We start from the raw sequence: 15,680 nt of genomic DNA, 5'->3' as shown, positions 1-15,680 counted from the left end.
CTTTGGACTGTGCGCTTCTGTGAGCCTGTGGTAATGGTGGCACAGCTCACATTGTGCACTCCACACACCATTGTAGAGCTCCTGAATACAGGGAGGTTAAAGTGAGAGCAGCCACAGACAGTCAAAGGACAGCTTGGAAGGCGGTTCTCATCCCTAAAGACAAATCAGTAACAACAGAGAACCCCACAAGTGCCATCCTAACAGAGGGTGAAACACATGAATGTCAAATAGAAATAGAGCAGGAAGAAGATACTGGTGCAAACACCACTGGATGGGGAAGTAGAGGAGACTTTTATAGATGGGTCCTGGAGGTACACTTCAGAAGCCACAGACTGCATAGACTGTGGTGACAGTGAAAGGAGAGGAATTAGCTGCAGGATCCCTATCGGGAGAACACTCAGGCCATGTGGCAGAACCAGTGAAGGGGAGGAGAGTGAACATATGCGCAGACATGAGGTACACTTTTTGGATGGTGCATGATGACCTGAGGCCATGGACATAGAGAGAGGTAACCTCAACAAGTACAGGTTTTTAGGTTGGGCACCTAATACAAAAACTGCGAGAAGCAGTGAAGTTGTCTGCAGAGGTCGCAGTGATTAAAATAATAGTTCACCATAAAGGGTAAACAAAGAGCAGAGAGGGAATAAGTGGGCAGACCATAGAGTGAAAATGTGCAGCAGAAGAGCACAAGCTAACAGAAAATTCCTGTGTAGATGGAAAAGCTGCCAAAGTTAATCTTGTAAAGCTAAATGAGAATGTGGAGAAGAGGAGAAGCAAAGAGGGAAACATATAGTAGCTGGACACATAGGGGAGGAATAGGTGTAGCCCCAGCATATACCAGGCCTATACTGCTAAAGTTATCTCACAGGGCGATACATCAGGGAAGGCACAATCTGGTCACAACCCTTCATCGGTTTTGGTGGTGGCCAGAGATTTTGAGAAATTCTGTCAGACAATCTATCAATTGTGCCCAGTATAACCCTGGTGGAGAATTAAGGTATGAGTAGCAAATCAGCCCTGGGAAAACAACCTAATGGACTTAATGAGGCCCCTGCCAAAAAGTACACCTGGGCAGGGTTTCCCCAGGGGAGGATTTCCTGAGCTAAATTCCATGCCGTTGTGCTGGCGAACAGGCTTTCATTAGCAAAGCCTCTACCCATCAGGTGAAATATGCTCCCTGTCTCGGATCTGGGAGCATATTTCACAGAGAAAGTGATGAAAAAAATATGCAAGCTGTTACGGATTGAATAAATATTTCATGTAGCCTACCACCCTCAGAGTTCAGGAATGGTGGAAAGGATGAACTGAGCCATCAAAACTGCCTTAGCTAAAACAGTAAAAGAGACAGAAAAGACATGGGTTCATGTATTGCCAACAATCCTGACAAGTTGCGAGCAATCCCAAACCTTAAGCTGGGTCTGACGGGGTGAGCGCAGTGATTTCCTTGTGGGGTGATTACAAAGCCTGGAACTTATAGGGATAAAGTGACCCAGTAGGCTAAAGACTTCTGTAACCAACTTAAAGTGTTGAAGGACTGAGCATAACAGCAACAGATTGTTGATCAAAGAAAGTCAGAGGGGGAGAAGATAATCTTTCCACAGTTGGGAGGCCAAGTCATTGCAAGAGAACTGCCTGAAAAGGCAGAGGTTGCTCCCAGATGGATCGGACCACAGGTAGTGCTTCTGTCAAATGACTGTTATGTTTGTGTGTAGACTCAGCGAGGCAGCCAGTGGAAATGGTGGAGTTAGATTAAAACATATGAGTCGCCATTAAGTGTCATTACAGAGAGTCTAAGTGATGAATACCAGCCTGCCGCATCGTATCTAACTACACCTGATAGAAGTAGATCCACAGATGAAAGAGAATGGAAACATGAGTAGAGAAAACACGAAGCATGACATCGAACCATAAATGAAGTTTAAAGTATAACGGCAGCTATGCTGCATAAAGAGGGCTGGATGTGGGGAGTAGATGATTAGTTTTATAGATCAGAATAGAAAGATATTGGGGAAAGCAGATGGAAAGGAATTGAGTTATGACAGAGACAAGTTCCACAAACTTGATGGCCAGATGGATGGAGAAAGAGAAGAAATTGCACACAGCGTTTGAAGGCAGCCACCCCAGCCTGGAATAGAAGTGGGCAGAAATGAGCTAGGTCTTTTTTCTGTGGTTGAGCCAGTGACTGTAAGTATAGGCTAGGAGGACATGCCTTTGGGGTGACATCCTTAGAGCCTTTCAAATAGACACCACCAGAAACCCTTCTGTAGATCAATCAAAGGCATAAGAGACTTGTCAGATTATTCTGGCAATCTTTTGTCATGGCATAGAGTGTGAACTGCTCACTGTGAAGCTGAAAGAAAGTTACCTTGCTGGTGCCTCCTGCTCACACAGTAACTACTGACAACCATGTCTGATAATTTCAGTTATCAGAGCTGGAAGGGGTGAAGAGGATGTGATCAATTTTCTGGAACTTTTTATTGTTATCTCTGGACAATTAGGGATGTCAGATAGAGTAGATGTAGTTACACATGGAGACAAGATAGGTTAGTAATTGGGGAATGGCTCCCAAGTGAAGGGCATTTACACTGCCCTGCTTAATCAGGAACTCCTTAAAGTTCAGCCTTCCTGAGACAGATTTCAGTTTAGGGGTCAAGAGAAGTGTGTACTAGGGAGTACTCTGGAGTTATGTGAATGTAGCAAATATTAATTCAAGCAAGAACCAGTCTTCAGTTCTTATTGTAAATGTAAATAAGTTCAGGAAGCTTGTAATTAGCCATCATTTCTTATTGTAAAAGAAAATAAGTTCATGAAACTTGTACAACACACACAAAATGCTGGTGGAACACAGCAGGCCAGGCTGCATCTAAAAGGAGAAGCACTGTCGACGTTTCGGGCCGAGACCCTTCGTCAGCATTTTGTGTGTGTTGTTTGAATTTCCAGCATCTGCAGATTTCCTCGTGTTTGCGCATGAAACTTGTAATTAGCCTTCAGTTCATATTGTAAGTTGGAAGCAAGAAATTGATTTTAAATTGCTCACAGAGTAAAAGATCGCAATTGCGTCAACCAAACGTTAAGACAATGGGCAAACACGAGGAAATCTGCAGATGCTGGAAATTCAAGCAACACACACAAAATGCTGGTGGAATGCAGCAGGCCGGGCAGCATCTATAGGAAGAAGTACAGTCGACGTTTCGGGCTGAGACCCGAAGAGTCTTGGCCCAAAACGTCGACTGTACTTCTTCCTATAGATACTGCCTGGCCTGCTGCTTTCCACCAGCATTTTATGTGCGTTGTTAAGACAATGGGGTCTTGTTAATTGGTTTGACTTGCTTCAGACCAGGCAATATGGCTAAGTTATATGACTATTGCGACCGAATCTCTTAGACTATTGCAGACCAGGCTGATGTCTCTTAGCATATCAAATATGGTCACAGGTATAGTTTCTGTCAATAGTTGATCTATTGTGTGCTCAACATCTGGCTCTCTGTCTTCAGAAGTTTTAGAATATCTGTGACAACAAGGGTGTTTGAACATCAGGGTGTCTCCTGCTATGCATATATAATTCAAAGGAAGCATCGAAAACCCAAAATATTGAAGTAAAACAACGTCATTGTAATTGTAATACAATACACTTGTATCACCTACTGTTATCTTTGATCTTAAAGGTATAAAAATGTACTGTACTTTTGCTTGTGAGCTTCTACCATTCCATGAGAATGTCCATTTGTTGTGATGAATCAAGACTTCTGTACCACCAGCTTCAATATCTCTCTGGTGACTTTGATCACAGTCACAACATTTGGCTCATGTATGAGTAAAAGACTTTATATTACTGCAATACAACGCATTACTGATTTGAGACCATATAGTTTAACCTGTTGTAGACTTTACTCATCCAACTTCTGAGGACAAAGCATCCAAATATAAAACTGACATTTCTGACTTTTTTTTAACATTATGAAGGACATCTCTAGACTTCTGAGGATTAAATATTGGAATCTATGCTTTAAGCTCACGTAATTGTGTAGAAGCAGGCAGGATGCTTCCTCTGCTAATATGGGCAGAGATGAAGAGAAATTCTTCACTCAGACAATCATGAACTTGTGGAATTCTCCATCACAAAAGGCTGTGAAGATCAAGTCAGTAGCTATATTTAAGGAGGAAGTAGATAGATTTCTAGACCCAAAAGGCATCAAGGAGAATTGGATGAGAGGATGAATATAGCCATGATCATATTGAATACTGGAGCAGACTCAAAGGGCCAAATGGCTTAGTTATGTTCCTATTTTTCTGTGTTTATTTTTTTTTCTGTTTGTTAGAAGGCTTTGCCAAACATAGAAATTACAGCCACACATTACCCTAAGGGAAAATTGAGCCTACCAAAAGATCTAAATTGGGATGTCTTCACCATGATAATTTACTATTGTGATTTGCTCCCTTTTGAAAACATTTAGAAAAACAATTTAAATGTTTGCAGATGCCAACTGCTACCTAATCATGTGGTTTCCTGGGATACAGGCCTATAATGTTAAAGAACACTTCATGTGACGATCACATAGATGGCCAAAGAGAAGAAGAAAATAGTGAAAATTGGAAGAAAGCGTGAAGAGAATGGGAAGTGAAAAGGGAAATATTTGGAGAGAAAATTAAGGGGAAGGGTGGAAATCAAGGAAGGGGAAAGGTCAAGTACAGTTGGCTAATTGTTATGAAGAGGATTGATTGAATATTCAAGATACTCAATAGTGATCATTTGAGGCCACAGGTTAGTGCAGTCTTTGATAGTACTGTCTGCTTGTTTTCTTTCCAGGGGTAATCATTGAAAGTAAAATTGATGTCCCAGAGGATTATTTAATTCATATACTGTATGGTTTCCAAATTGTGTGATGGATGTACTATTTTGCTGTGAGGTTATACTTTACAACTCTTGGTTAAATTTTAGTCAAATGTGATGGGGAAAAGAAAACTAAGCCTAATTGATCCAATTTCCTACTGGCAGTACATACACCAGAAATGAGTGAAAAGACTTCAAAATGTGCAAAATTTATTTTTTCTGTTTTATTTATACATAGAAGGGGTGCTAATGGTTTTGGACTAACTCTGTTGCTGAGCTCTTGTTGTTTTATCAAGCCCAAAATATGATAATGTTCCACTGTATCAGTATATTTGTCCTTTTATGAAATATATAATACATGGAATGCATAGCCTTCAATATCTTCCTTCACTAAATTCTTTCAAAACATTTTTAAACACAATAATTACAAAACATTGATTTCTTTGTTGGGACTCTTTTTCTCAATATTTACTTTTTATGATCACTTGTTTGTGAAGTAATTGTGGACTTTTTATCTAAATGAATAGTGCACTATAAATGCAAGGGGTTAGGATACGTCCTCATTTTACACTCCTTTTCACTAATTCAGAAATGACAAACCTTGTAAATCAATGCAGAATCTGATTAAATCATAGCCTTTTCTATCATTTGTGTTTGACTGATTTATAATTTTATGATTCATTTTGTGTGGTTTTATTTTGAAAGTTTCTGCATTTTACCTAATTTTGTAGGTAAAAATATTCCTTATTTTTTTTTTAGGATTGCATAGTATATTATCTGGCCCCATTCCCATTGTTATTTTATATCTCATGTGTTTTGTAGGCTTCAAACAGAATTCTTAGAACTTGGGTTTGGGTTCTACAGATTATTTTTCTGTATTCTATAACCATAATGAAGAATGCTCAATCTGCAAAGAGAGAAATGACAGATGGCTGGATAAAGAGCTGATGGTTTATCTTTGAACTAGGAAATGGATAAACTATTCTCTTTGCCCTTTTTTCTCTATTGTGTGAAATAGTTTAATGCAAACATATTCCCTATCTCTAAATAAAAAGCTTCTGTTTTCTTTGTTTTAATTTCACTGTTGTCTTCCATTTAGTCTCAAACTTTTCCAGGCTTCAAACCTTTGGAGTTTACAAAACTTCCTGGACATCTTGAAGCAATGCAGTTGTTCTACTTGCTTAGAAAGACACATACGTTTAGTGTAAGTAAACTTTGAAGTTTCCCTTGTTGTTTATATGTCTTCATTTGGCTCTGTTATAATACAGTTAAAGCTTTGAGATCCTCACAAAGGAAAAAGTGGTTCTTCAAGCATTGCAACATGTGCCCAAGTGTTTTAGATGAGATAAAGAGAAAAATACAATTTAATTACAGCACTTCATCTCAAGCAATTTGTATTCACCTCAGAGTTAACTAATACCAAAACAACATCAACTTGTTTACAGCCTGCATTTCAAACTACCTGGAAGAAGTTGATTCTATCCGAGCCATCTGTTGCTATTCTTCAAGATGCATTTTGGTGGTTCCTTCTTCACAAATTTAAGGTACATCCATGTCAATAATGACTTCTTTTTGAAATAATTTCATTTGTAATGGCTTACAAATACTGGGGCAATTTTTCAATTTTGCCACTCCCTAAAGTGACTTGCCTCAAACTGTGCATAATACATCTGTATAGGATTATGAGTTATGCTTCCCAACATACGCTGTTTCTCATGCTGAATCCTGGAGACATTGAAGATGAATTGCATTTGTATTTTCCCACTTCGAATGATAGGTTAATAGAGCACCAGCAGGTTGCTTAGTGTCAACACAATAAAACTGAGAAAATTCAACGTCATTATGAATTTGGTGGCACTGGTTTTCCCACTTATTTTACATGTTACATAACAACTAAAGTTTCTAGTGATTCTGGTGGGTTTAAAGAGAGTGGGAAATATGCAAGCATGCTACATCTCAGTTCCATCTGCAAATATACTGATACTTCTGACCATTCATTTTTCAGATCCCAACTCCAGCTCCAGTCACGCACCCATCCCACAGACTAGAAAATGACCACAGCAGCATTCCAAACCCCCTGTTCCCACACTGTAAAAATGAATAAGATGAATAAGCCAGATAGCACCATCAGGATTTCAAAGCAATTGGATGGCAGATTATTAGTGTTTGACATTTCTATACTGGCTTATCCTTAACAATTTCTACAAATCAGTAATTATAATACTGATAATAGACAGTTCTATATAGTTCAGTCCCAGTGTTAATCCTGCAGAACCCAAACATGAATCTATGTAAGCTGTAGAGGCAAATTTGATTTTATTTGTCAATCCCAGTTAATGTCAATGCATAAAATAAGTTTTGTGATGAAATGTAATGATGTCTATTTAGAACCAAGTCAAAAATAAAAGACATAGGAAAATTTTGAAGCATGAAAGTGTTACTGAAGTAGAATGGTATTGTCAAATGATAAAGGAGGCTCAAAGAGCCAGTTAGCTAATCTTGCGTCTAGCTCTTATGTTCTTTATCAATAATAACATGCTAGAAAATGGTGCATTTGGCATCTGATTTTCAGTTGTATTTACCTTATAGAACTGTTCATTAATGAACAAGTGACTTTAACAAATTATTTTTATTTTGATCATTACAAGCCTTCCAGAGAAGATCAAGATTACCTATTTAGCAGAATTGCAGACAGTTTTGTGGCACTTCTCATGATTGCCCCTGTTGAGGTGCTAGATATGTTTTTTCAGGTACGTCACCCAAATGTAAACATTTGGTGAGGTTTATTACCGTATTTACTATTCAATATTGGTTTTTCTTTGCTTAAATATTACTCTAGCTTATTGGTAACACTAACTTTCTATCAGGATATAGTTGCCTGTGCATTGGGCCCAGCTGAACTAACTCTTTTCATAAATTGTATATAATGAAACAATTTTAAAGAGTTTACGCCTAATTCTTTCCGAAGGTCTGTCTAGAGGGAACATGGTCAGGGTATTTCTTAGCACATAATTAATTCCATTTCCCCACACAAGGTTTGTAACCCTCTCTTCCCCACCAGTTCATGTGCTGCTTAAAAATTACATTTGTATCTGCTTCCACCACCTTCCCTGCAGCACAAACTAGGCACTTACCACTCTCTATGTTAAAAAAAAACTTGAATCATAAACTTCCTTTAAACTTTCCTCCTCTCACCTTAAAACTAAGCCTTTGAGTATTTGACATTTCCTTCCTTGGGGGAAAAAATTCTGACTGTCCACATTTGTCTGTGTCTTTCATAATTCTATATACTTCTGTCAGGTTTCCTTTTGACTTCTAATGCTCCAGGGAAAACAATCCTAGTTTGTCCAATCTCTTGTTATACTAATTCTCTCTAATCAAGACATTATCCTGAGGAACCTCTTCTGCACACTCTTCCTGTACTGCCACGACCAGAACTGCATTTAATACTTCAAATCCATCAGACTCTAGGAATCTTAATGTTTTTCATGAGCCTCCAACAACTCCTCTTCCTCGATATCAAATGCACGACATTATTTCTATGCCCCTCCCTGACTTGCTGTCCTTGCAATCTCTTAGTACATTGCTGACTTCCTTTGATTTCAGGCATAAATTCAGCTCCCTTATCCCTGAATTGTCCTTTGTACCCTCTTGGATTTAATGCATGTATAAATTGCCCTGAAAAAAAATTACTTTAATGCAAATTTCACTTCCCGCTCACATTTTGCATCTCTGATGTTGTCATCCCTTGCATCATACTTTTTAATTACTCAATTTCAAAAATTTGGAGAAGAGGTCATGACATACAGCTTTTAATCATGACGATAAATAAACTTGGAGTACCTTTAAGAATGAAAGCATATAGTTTTTATTTTTTTTAATGAATAGCACCATACTTCCATAAGAATAGAATTTTGTGAGACTCCTTGATCTTTGGACCCAAGTGTGTTGCTAAATGTGGCTACTGGCACCTATTCTACAGTCTAGGCAAAGGGTTACTCCCTGGGAGACCCATGGGTGACTTTCCCCATCCCCCTTGTCTCTTGCTGGAATCTTCTTCCCACCATATTTTCTCTCACTCCCATGGCAACCAGAAATCCTTAAAAACACTAGGTGACTTTATGTAGGTCAGTATGTTAATAACAAGTATGATCATTAACTGATAATTATTTAAGGTTTTAGCATTTACAAAAATGGAAACCAGAAGTCAAGAAAGAAGAATATAAAAGGCATTAAGTAATTCTCCTGTGATTTGGTTTATTTGATTATTGAAATTTGAAATTGATTATTGCATACAAAATTAAACAGATTTTTATGCATAGTGTTTCAACAATTTTAGTATCAATGTGCAGATTGATCCTAAAGAAATTATGCATTTTGTGTCATTGAAAAAAATTATCATAATTATGAATATTTTTGCATACTAAATGAAATGATGAATATGTTATAAAGGTGTAATGTAAAATGTAGAACAGTATAACCCAGTACAGACTCTTAGGTCTATAATGTTGCACCAGCCTCTTAATCTACTCCAAGATCAACCTAACCCTTCCCTCCCAGATAACCCTCCATATTTATTTCATCTACATGCCTGTCTAAGAGTCTCTTAACCATTGTTGATGTATCTGACTCTATCACTATCCCTGGCAGGGCCCTCTATGCATTTACCACTCTCTGTGTAAAACAAAAGTATCTCTGACTTCGCCACTATAGTTTCCAACAATCACCTTAAAATGATGTCCTCTCATTAGCCTTTGCCACCTTGGAGAAAAGCTGCTGGCTATCCACTCTATGCACCTTATCATCTTATACACCTCTATCAAGTCATCTCATATCTTCCTTTGCTACAAAGAGGAAAGTTCTAGTTCACTCAAACTTTCCTCATAAGGCATGCTGTCTAACCAAGACAGCATCCTAATAAATCTTCTCTGATTCCTCTCTAAAGCTTACAGATCTATCTATAATGAAACAACCAGACAGAATACTCTAGTGCGGTCTAGCCAGAGTTTTATAGAGCTGTAACATTACCCCGTGGCTCTTGAACTCAATACAATGGCTAATGAAGGTCAACACACCATATGCCTTCTTAACCACAAATAAGAGAAAATCTAGAGATGCTGGAAATCCAAGCAACACACACAAAATGCTAGAGTAAATCAGCAGGCTATACAGCATTTATGGAAAAGATTACAGTTGATGTTTCAGGCCAAGACCCTTCATCGGGACTGGAGGAAAAAGATGAAGCATCAGAGTAAGAAGTTAGGGGGAACAGAAGGAAGAAACACAAGATGATAGGTGAAACAAAGAGAGTGAAATAAAGAGCTGGGAAGTTAATTGGTTTAATAGAAATAGGGTTGGAGAAGGTTCCTCCATCTCCAACAGGATCTCACCACCAAGCACATCCTCCCCTCCCTCTTCACTTTCTGTTTTCCACAGGGATTGCTCCCTACGCAACTCCCTTGTCCAATCCTCCCTCCCCACTGATAACACTTCTGGCACTTATCCTTGCAAGTGGAACAATTGCTACACCTGCCCCTACACCTCCTTCCTCACTACCATTCAGGGCTGCAGACATCCTTCCAGGTGAGGCAACACTTCACCTGTGAGTCTGTTGCGGTCATCTACTGTATCCGGTGCTCCTGGTGTGGCCTCCTGTATATCCCCCCCCCCCTCACCATTCCCCATTTCCACTTCCCTCTCTCACCGTATCTCCTTACTTACCCATCACCTCCCTCTGGTGCTCCTCCCCATTTTCTCTCTTCCATGGCTTTCTGTCCTTTCCTATCAGATTCCCCCTTCTCCTGCTTTGAATCTCTTTCATCAATCAACTTCCCAGTTCTTTTCTTTGCCCTTCCCAGGTTCACTTCTCACCTTCTGTTTCTTCCTCCCTCCCCCCACCTTCTTACTTTGATTCTTCATCTTTCTTTTCTCCAGTTCTGATGAAGAGTCTCAGCCCAAAACATCGATACTACTCTTTTCCATAGATGCTGCCCAGCCTGCTGAGTTCCTCCAGCATTTTGTGTGTGTTGCTTTCTTAACCACTCTATCAACTTGCTTGGCAACTTTGAGTGATCTATGGACGTAGACCCCTAGGTTTCTCTGTTACTCCTCACTGCTAAGAATCCTGTCATTAGTCTTGTACTCTGCCTTTGAGTTCGACCTTCCAAAATGTATCACTTCACACTTCTCCTGATTGCACTCCATCTGCAAATTTGCAGCCTTACTCTGCATCCTACTAATGTCCCATTATAACATACGACAACCTTCTACACTATCCACAACACCACCAACATTCATGTCACCTGCAAAATTAATAACCCTCTCTTCCACTTCCTCATCTAAGTCATTTATAAAAAATTACAAAGAACAGGGGTCCCAGAACAGATCACTGCAGGACACTCTAGTCACTGATGTCCAGGCAGAATACACTCCATCTACCACCATTTACCAAGGAAAAACTTCTTCACACAGAGAGTGGTGAATCTGTGGAATTCTCTGCCACAGGAAACAGTTGAGACTGGTTCATTGGCTATATTTAAGAGGAAGTTAGATATGGCTCTTGTGGCTAAAGGGATCAAGGGGTATGGAGAGAAAGCAGGTACAGGGTTCTGAGTTGGATGATCAGCCATGATCATACTGAATGGCGGTGCAGGCTCAAAGGGCTGAATGGCCTACTCCTGCACCTATTTTCTATGTTTCTATATTACGTGTCTTCTATAGGTAAGTCAGTACTGAATCCACATAACTACATTGCACTGGATTCCATGCCTCCTAACTTTCTGAATGAGTCTAACACGAGGAACCTTGTCATATGCCTTACTAAAATCCATATCCACCACATTACCACTCTAAGTTCATCAGTTTGTTTTGTACTCCTTTTCTTGAGGGTAACTAAGGCTGTAAGTCCCAGGTACAGCATTCTGAGTCAAGAGATAGGAGAGGCACGATAGAAACTTAAATTGCAAAGCCTTGTAGTCTTTATTTGGCAAGAGTCTACCATTCAGATGCACTCAAATGAATTCTTTCAATTTAATGCATTTGTTTATAATAAGCTCTTACTATCTTAGAGAAGATGGTTCCACCTAAGGATACGTTGCTCAGTGTTGGTGGTGATGTTTAAGGGTTTCATAAATATGAAATAAGCACTAATGAGCAGAATCACTTTAATCAATAGCACAGATTCTGATTGGAAATGCTGCCTATTAGCTATATGCAACCCCAGGAGCCTTAGACTTCCATCTTCAACCAGTCCCATACAAAGGTCTGACGTTGTTTGCTGGTACATCTGATTGCTGTTGTAACTGACATGCTCACGTGAAGTAGTGATGCCTTGTAAGGTCCATATGTGCTTCATATCAGCTTTAATCTAGGAGAGCTGATGTACGAATGGTTACCGTATTTATTAACATACAGCTGATGGTCCAGAGGAAAAGGCTGTGTGTTTGTTATTTTACTTCATTTTCTTGTTTTTAATTTTTGAGACTTTTATGTGTTTAATTTGATTAGTCTAGAAACATTTCTGATCTTCACAGTTATCAAATCATTTTGAGATTAAAATAGCTTGATTCATTGTTCTGACTCAATACTGTGATTTAAATCTGTGTTTTGTAAGTAAAATCCACAGTACTAAGCTAGAAGGTTATTAAGCTAATTCAAGATGAATTACGTTAAGTTTTAGAAATTATCAGACACGCATGAAAACTGTTCAAAATATTTTAGGCAGTGTGTTGTCAAATGCTATTAGGTATTCTGGGCAAAAGACCTCAGTTCTGCAATAATTAAATCAAGACATTATGGAATCACTCAGGAGGTCAGACAGCATCTGGGGAAGGAGAAGCAGTGTTAATATTTTTCTGGTCTGACACTGTCAGATTTGTTTTTACTTTGAACTATTTTTCAGATTTCTAGCATGTGCACTTCATTTTAAATCTCAATTCTGCTCTGCTGATCCTTGCTTACCACTTCACACTATATTCCCAGTGCCACGTGCATGGCAGGAATAGGATGATAATATAGATGAATGAGTTGCTGAGGAACTGGTGCAGAGAGCAGGCTTTCAGATTAGATAATTGGAATCTCTTCTTGGGCAGGACTGACTGTACAAGAGGGACAGGTTGCACCTAAACTGGAGGGGAACCAATATCCTGGCCAGGGAGGTCATTAGTGCTATTTGGGAGAGTTCAAACAAAGGGGTGGGAACCAGGGGACCAAGTCAGAAGACAGAGGGATGCAGAGGAAGGTAGATACCAGGGCCAGTAAAACCAGGCAGGAACAAAGTAATGGATGGATACCATAGAATGGACAGTGCAAAGTGTATTTATTCTAATGCTAGGAGTATTCTGAATAAAAGTGATGAACTTAGAGCACGGATCAGTACATGGAACTATGATGTTGTGGCCATTACAGAGACTTGGTAGAAAAAGGGACAGAAATGGATGCTTAATGTCTCAGAGTTTTGATGAAAAGATAGAAAGGGAGGTAAAAAAGGGAAGGCAGTGAATTTGCACTATTAATAAGGGACAATATCACAGCTGCACTCAAGAGGTCAGGTAGCATGAATGGAAATAAATAAAGCTGATGTTTCGGGATGAGACTCTTCATCAGGACAGGGTTAAACTGGAGGAGGACAAAATATGAAAACATTAGACAAAAACTGCTCTTTTTGGGCAAGTCCACATCTGACATGAGGTGGATGTTTCAAAACAAACTGCACAGAGTATGGGACAGGTATGTTCGAGTCAGAAGGAGGGACAAGAATGGCAATGTAAGGAAACCTTGGATATTGAGGGAGGTGATGAGTTTAGTTGAGAAGAAAAAGGAAAAGTATGTAAAGCTCAGGAAGCTAGAACCAAACAAAATCCTTGAGGATGAAAAGAAGCCGGAAAAGAACTCAAGGGAAATGGAAAAGCTAGGAGGGGCCATAAAAAGTCCTTGGCAAGTTGGGTTAAAGAGAATCCCAGGGATTCTATACATACACCAAGAGCACACAGAAAAGACGTGCAGTATAGATAGATCTGTGCTGAGAGTATTAATATGCTGGGGCATTTTGATGTAAAGGAGGAGGTAGTGTCAGTCTCTTAATAAGCATTAAAATGGATAAGTCCCGAGGGCCTGATGGGATATACCCCAGGTTGTTGAGAGAGGCAAGTGAAGAGATTGCTGGGGTCTTGACCAATATCTTCCTGATCTCTCCAGTCACAGGTGAGATCCCAGGGACTGGCAAGTAAATAATGGTGTTTCATTGTTCAAGAAGGGAACCAGGGATAATCCTGGAAACTAAAGACTGCTGAGTCTCACATCAGCGGTAAGGAAGTTAATGGCGAGAATTCTTAGGGATAGGATTTATCAGCATCTGGTAAAACATGTCCTTATTAGGGAGAACTAGTCTATGGGTCACCCGTAGGCAATGTGTTGCACCTGCTTAGCCCCCAATCAGGAGTCAATGAAGCCATGGGAGCAGGTGGTGGATGGTTGTTATGAGCAGCTGGTGCATATCACAAGTCCTGATTATGTGACCACTGAAGCCAGGCAAACAATCTCTGAAGAGTATTGGTAATGGCTGGGGTCACCTGGCTTGTAAAGACACAGCACAAAAGAAGGCGATGACAAATCACTTCTGTAGAAAAATTTACCAAGAACAATCATAGTCGAAGACCATGGTTGCCCACGTCAAGCAGCACTGCAATAATGATGATTGTGAGCATGGCTTTGTGTGGGGAAAATTGTGTATTACTAAATTGATAGAGACTTTTAATGGGGTGATGTGGGTGATTGATAAAGATAGAGTTGTGGATGTTGTCTACATAGATTTTAGTAAGACATTTGTCAAGATCTTTCCTGGGAAGCTCAATCAGTAGATTAAATGCATGGAATCCTTGGTGAATTGGCCACTTGATTTCAGAACTGTCTTGCCCATAAAAGACTGAGGACAGTGATCAAAAAGACTTAATTCTAACTGAAGGTCTGTGGTTAGTGGTGTTCTGTGCAATCTGTACTGGGAGCTCTGCTGTTTGTGATGTATATAAATGACCTGGATGAAAATGTACTGTAGATGGGTAGATTAGTAATTTTTCAGATGCTACAAAGATTTGTGATGTTGTGGCTGGCAAAGAATACAGCAGGATATATAGTTCAGTTGCAGATAATGGCAGAAAAATGGCAGATGGAGTTTAACCCAGCCAAATCACCTTGGTAGATCAAATGTGAGGAGACAGTACACTGTTAAGGACAAGCCACTTAACAGCATTGAGGAACACAGGGATCTTGGGCTCCAAGTTCATAGTTCCCTGAATGTGCTTACACAGGTTTATAGAGCGGTAAAAAAGGCATATAGCTTTTATTAGTGAGGCATTGACTTCACGTCAGGAAGTTGTGTTGCAGCTTTCTAAAACTCTAGTTTAGCCGCATCTGGATTATTGCATAAAGTTCTGGTTACCCCATAATAGAGAGGATTTTGAGGATTTGGAGAGGGTGCAGAATCTTACCACGATGCTGCCTGGTTTAGAGGGCATGTGCTATCATGAGAGCCTGAATAAATGTGGGTTGTTTTCTCTGGCGCAGTGGAGGCTGAAGGGAGATCTAATAGAAGTTTATAACATTATGAGAGGCATAATAGCGTAGACAGACAATATCTTTTTCGCTGGATTGCAATATCTATTACCAGAAGGCATGCATTTAAGGTGAAATGGGTTAATTTTAAAGGTTAGAGATGTGCGAGAAAAGCTTTTCACAAAGAGAGTGGTGGGTTGGTGGGTTTCTGAATTGCACTGCCTGGGGTAGTGGTAGAAGGGACTTCTAAGAAACGTTGAAATAGGCACATGAATGTGAGGAAAATGGAGAGGTTTGGACA

General features: G+C 39.6%; 1 protein-coding gene across 1 annotated transcript in view; it reads left to right on the top strand.

The window, feature by feature from the left end:
• Window positions 1-15,680, top strand: part of LOC132382315 (protein FAM227B-like) — a 235,453-nt gene that overhangs the window by 31,797 nt on the left and 187,976 nt on the right. The window contains exons 6-8 of the mRNA XM_059952449.1: window positions 5,931-6,035; window positions 6,277-6,375; window positions 7,480-7,581. Coding sequence (XP_059808432.1) covers window positions 5,931-6,035; window positions 6,277-6,375; window positions 7,480-7,581 — 306 coding nt within the window. The remainder of the gene's footprint in view (window positions 1-5,930; window positions 6,036-6,276; window positions 6,376-7,479; window positions 7,582-15,680) is intronic.

The sequence above is a fragment of the Hypanus sabinus genome, chromosome 28 (genome assembly GCF_030144855.1).
Source record: "Hypanus sabinus isolate sHypSab1 chromosome 28, sHypSab1.hap1, whole genome shotgun sequence".
NCBI lineage: Eukaryota > Metazoa > Chordata > Chondrichthyes > Myliobatiformes > Dasyatidae > Hypanus > Hypanus sabinus.
The sequence above is the reverse complement of the archived record's forward strand: the minus strand, read 5'-3'. Positions and strand labels throughout refer to the sequence as shown.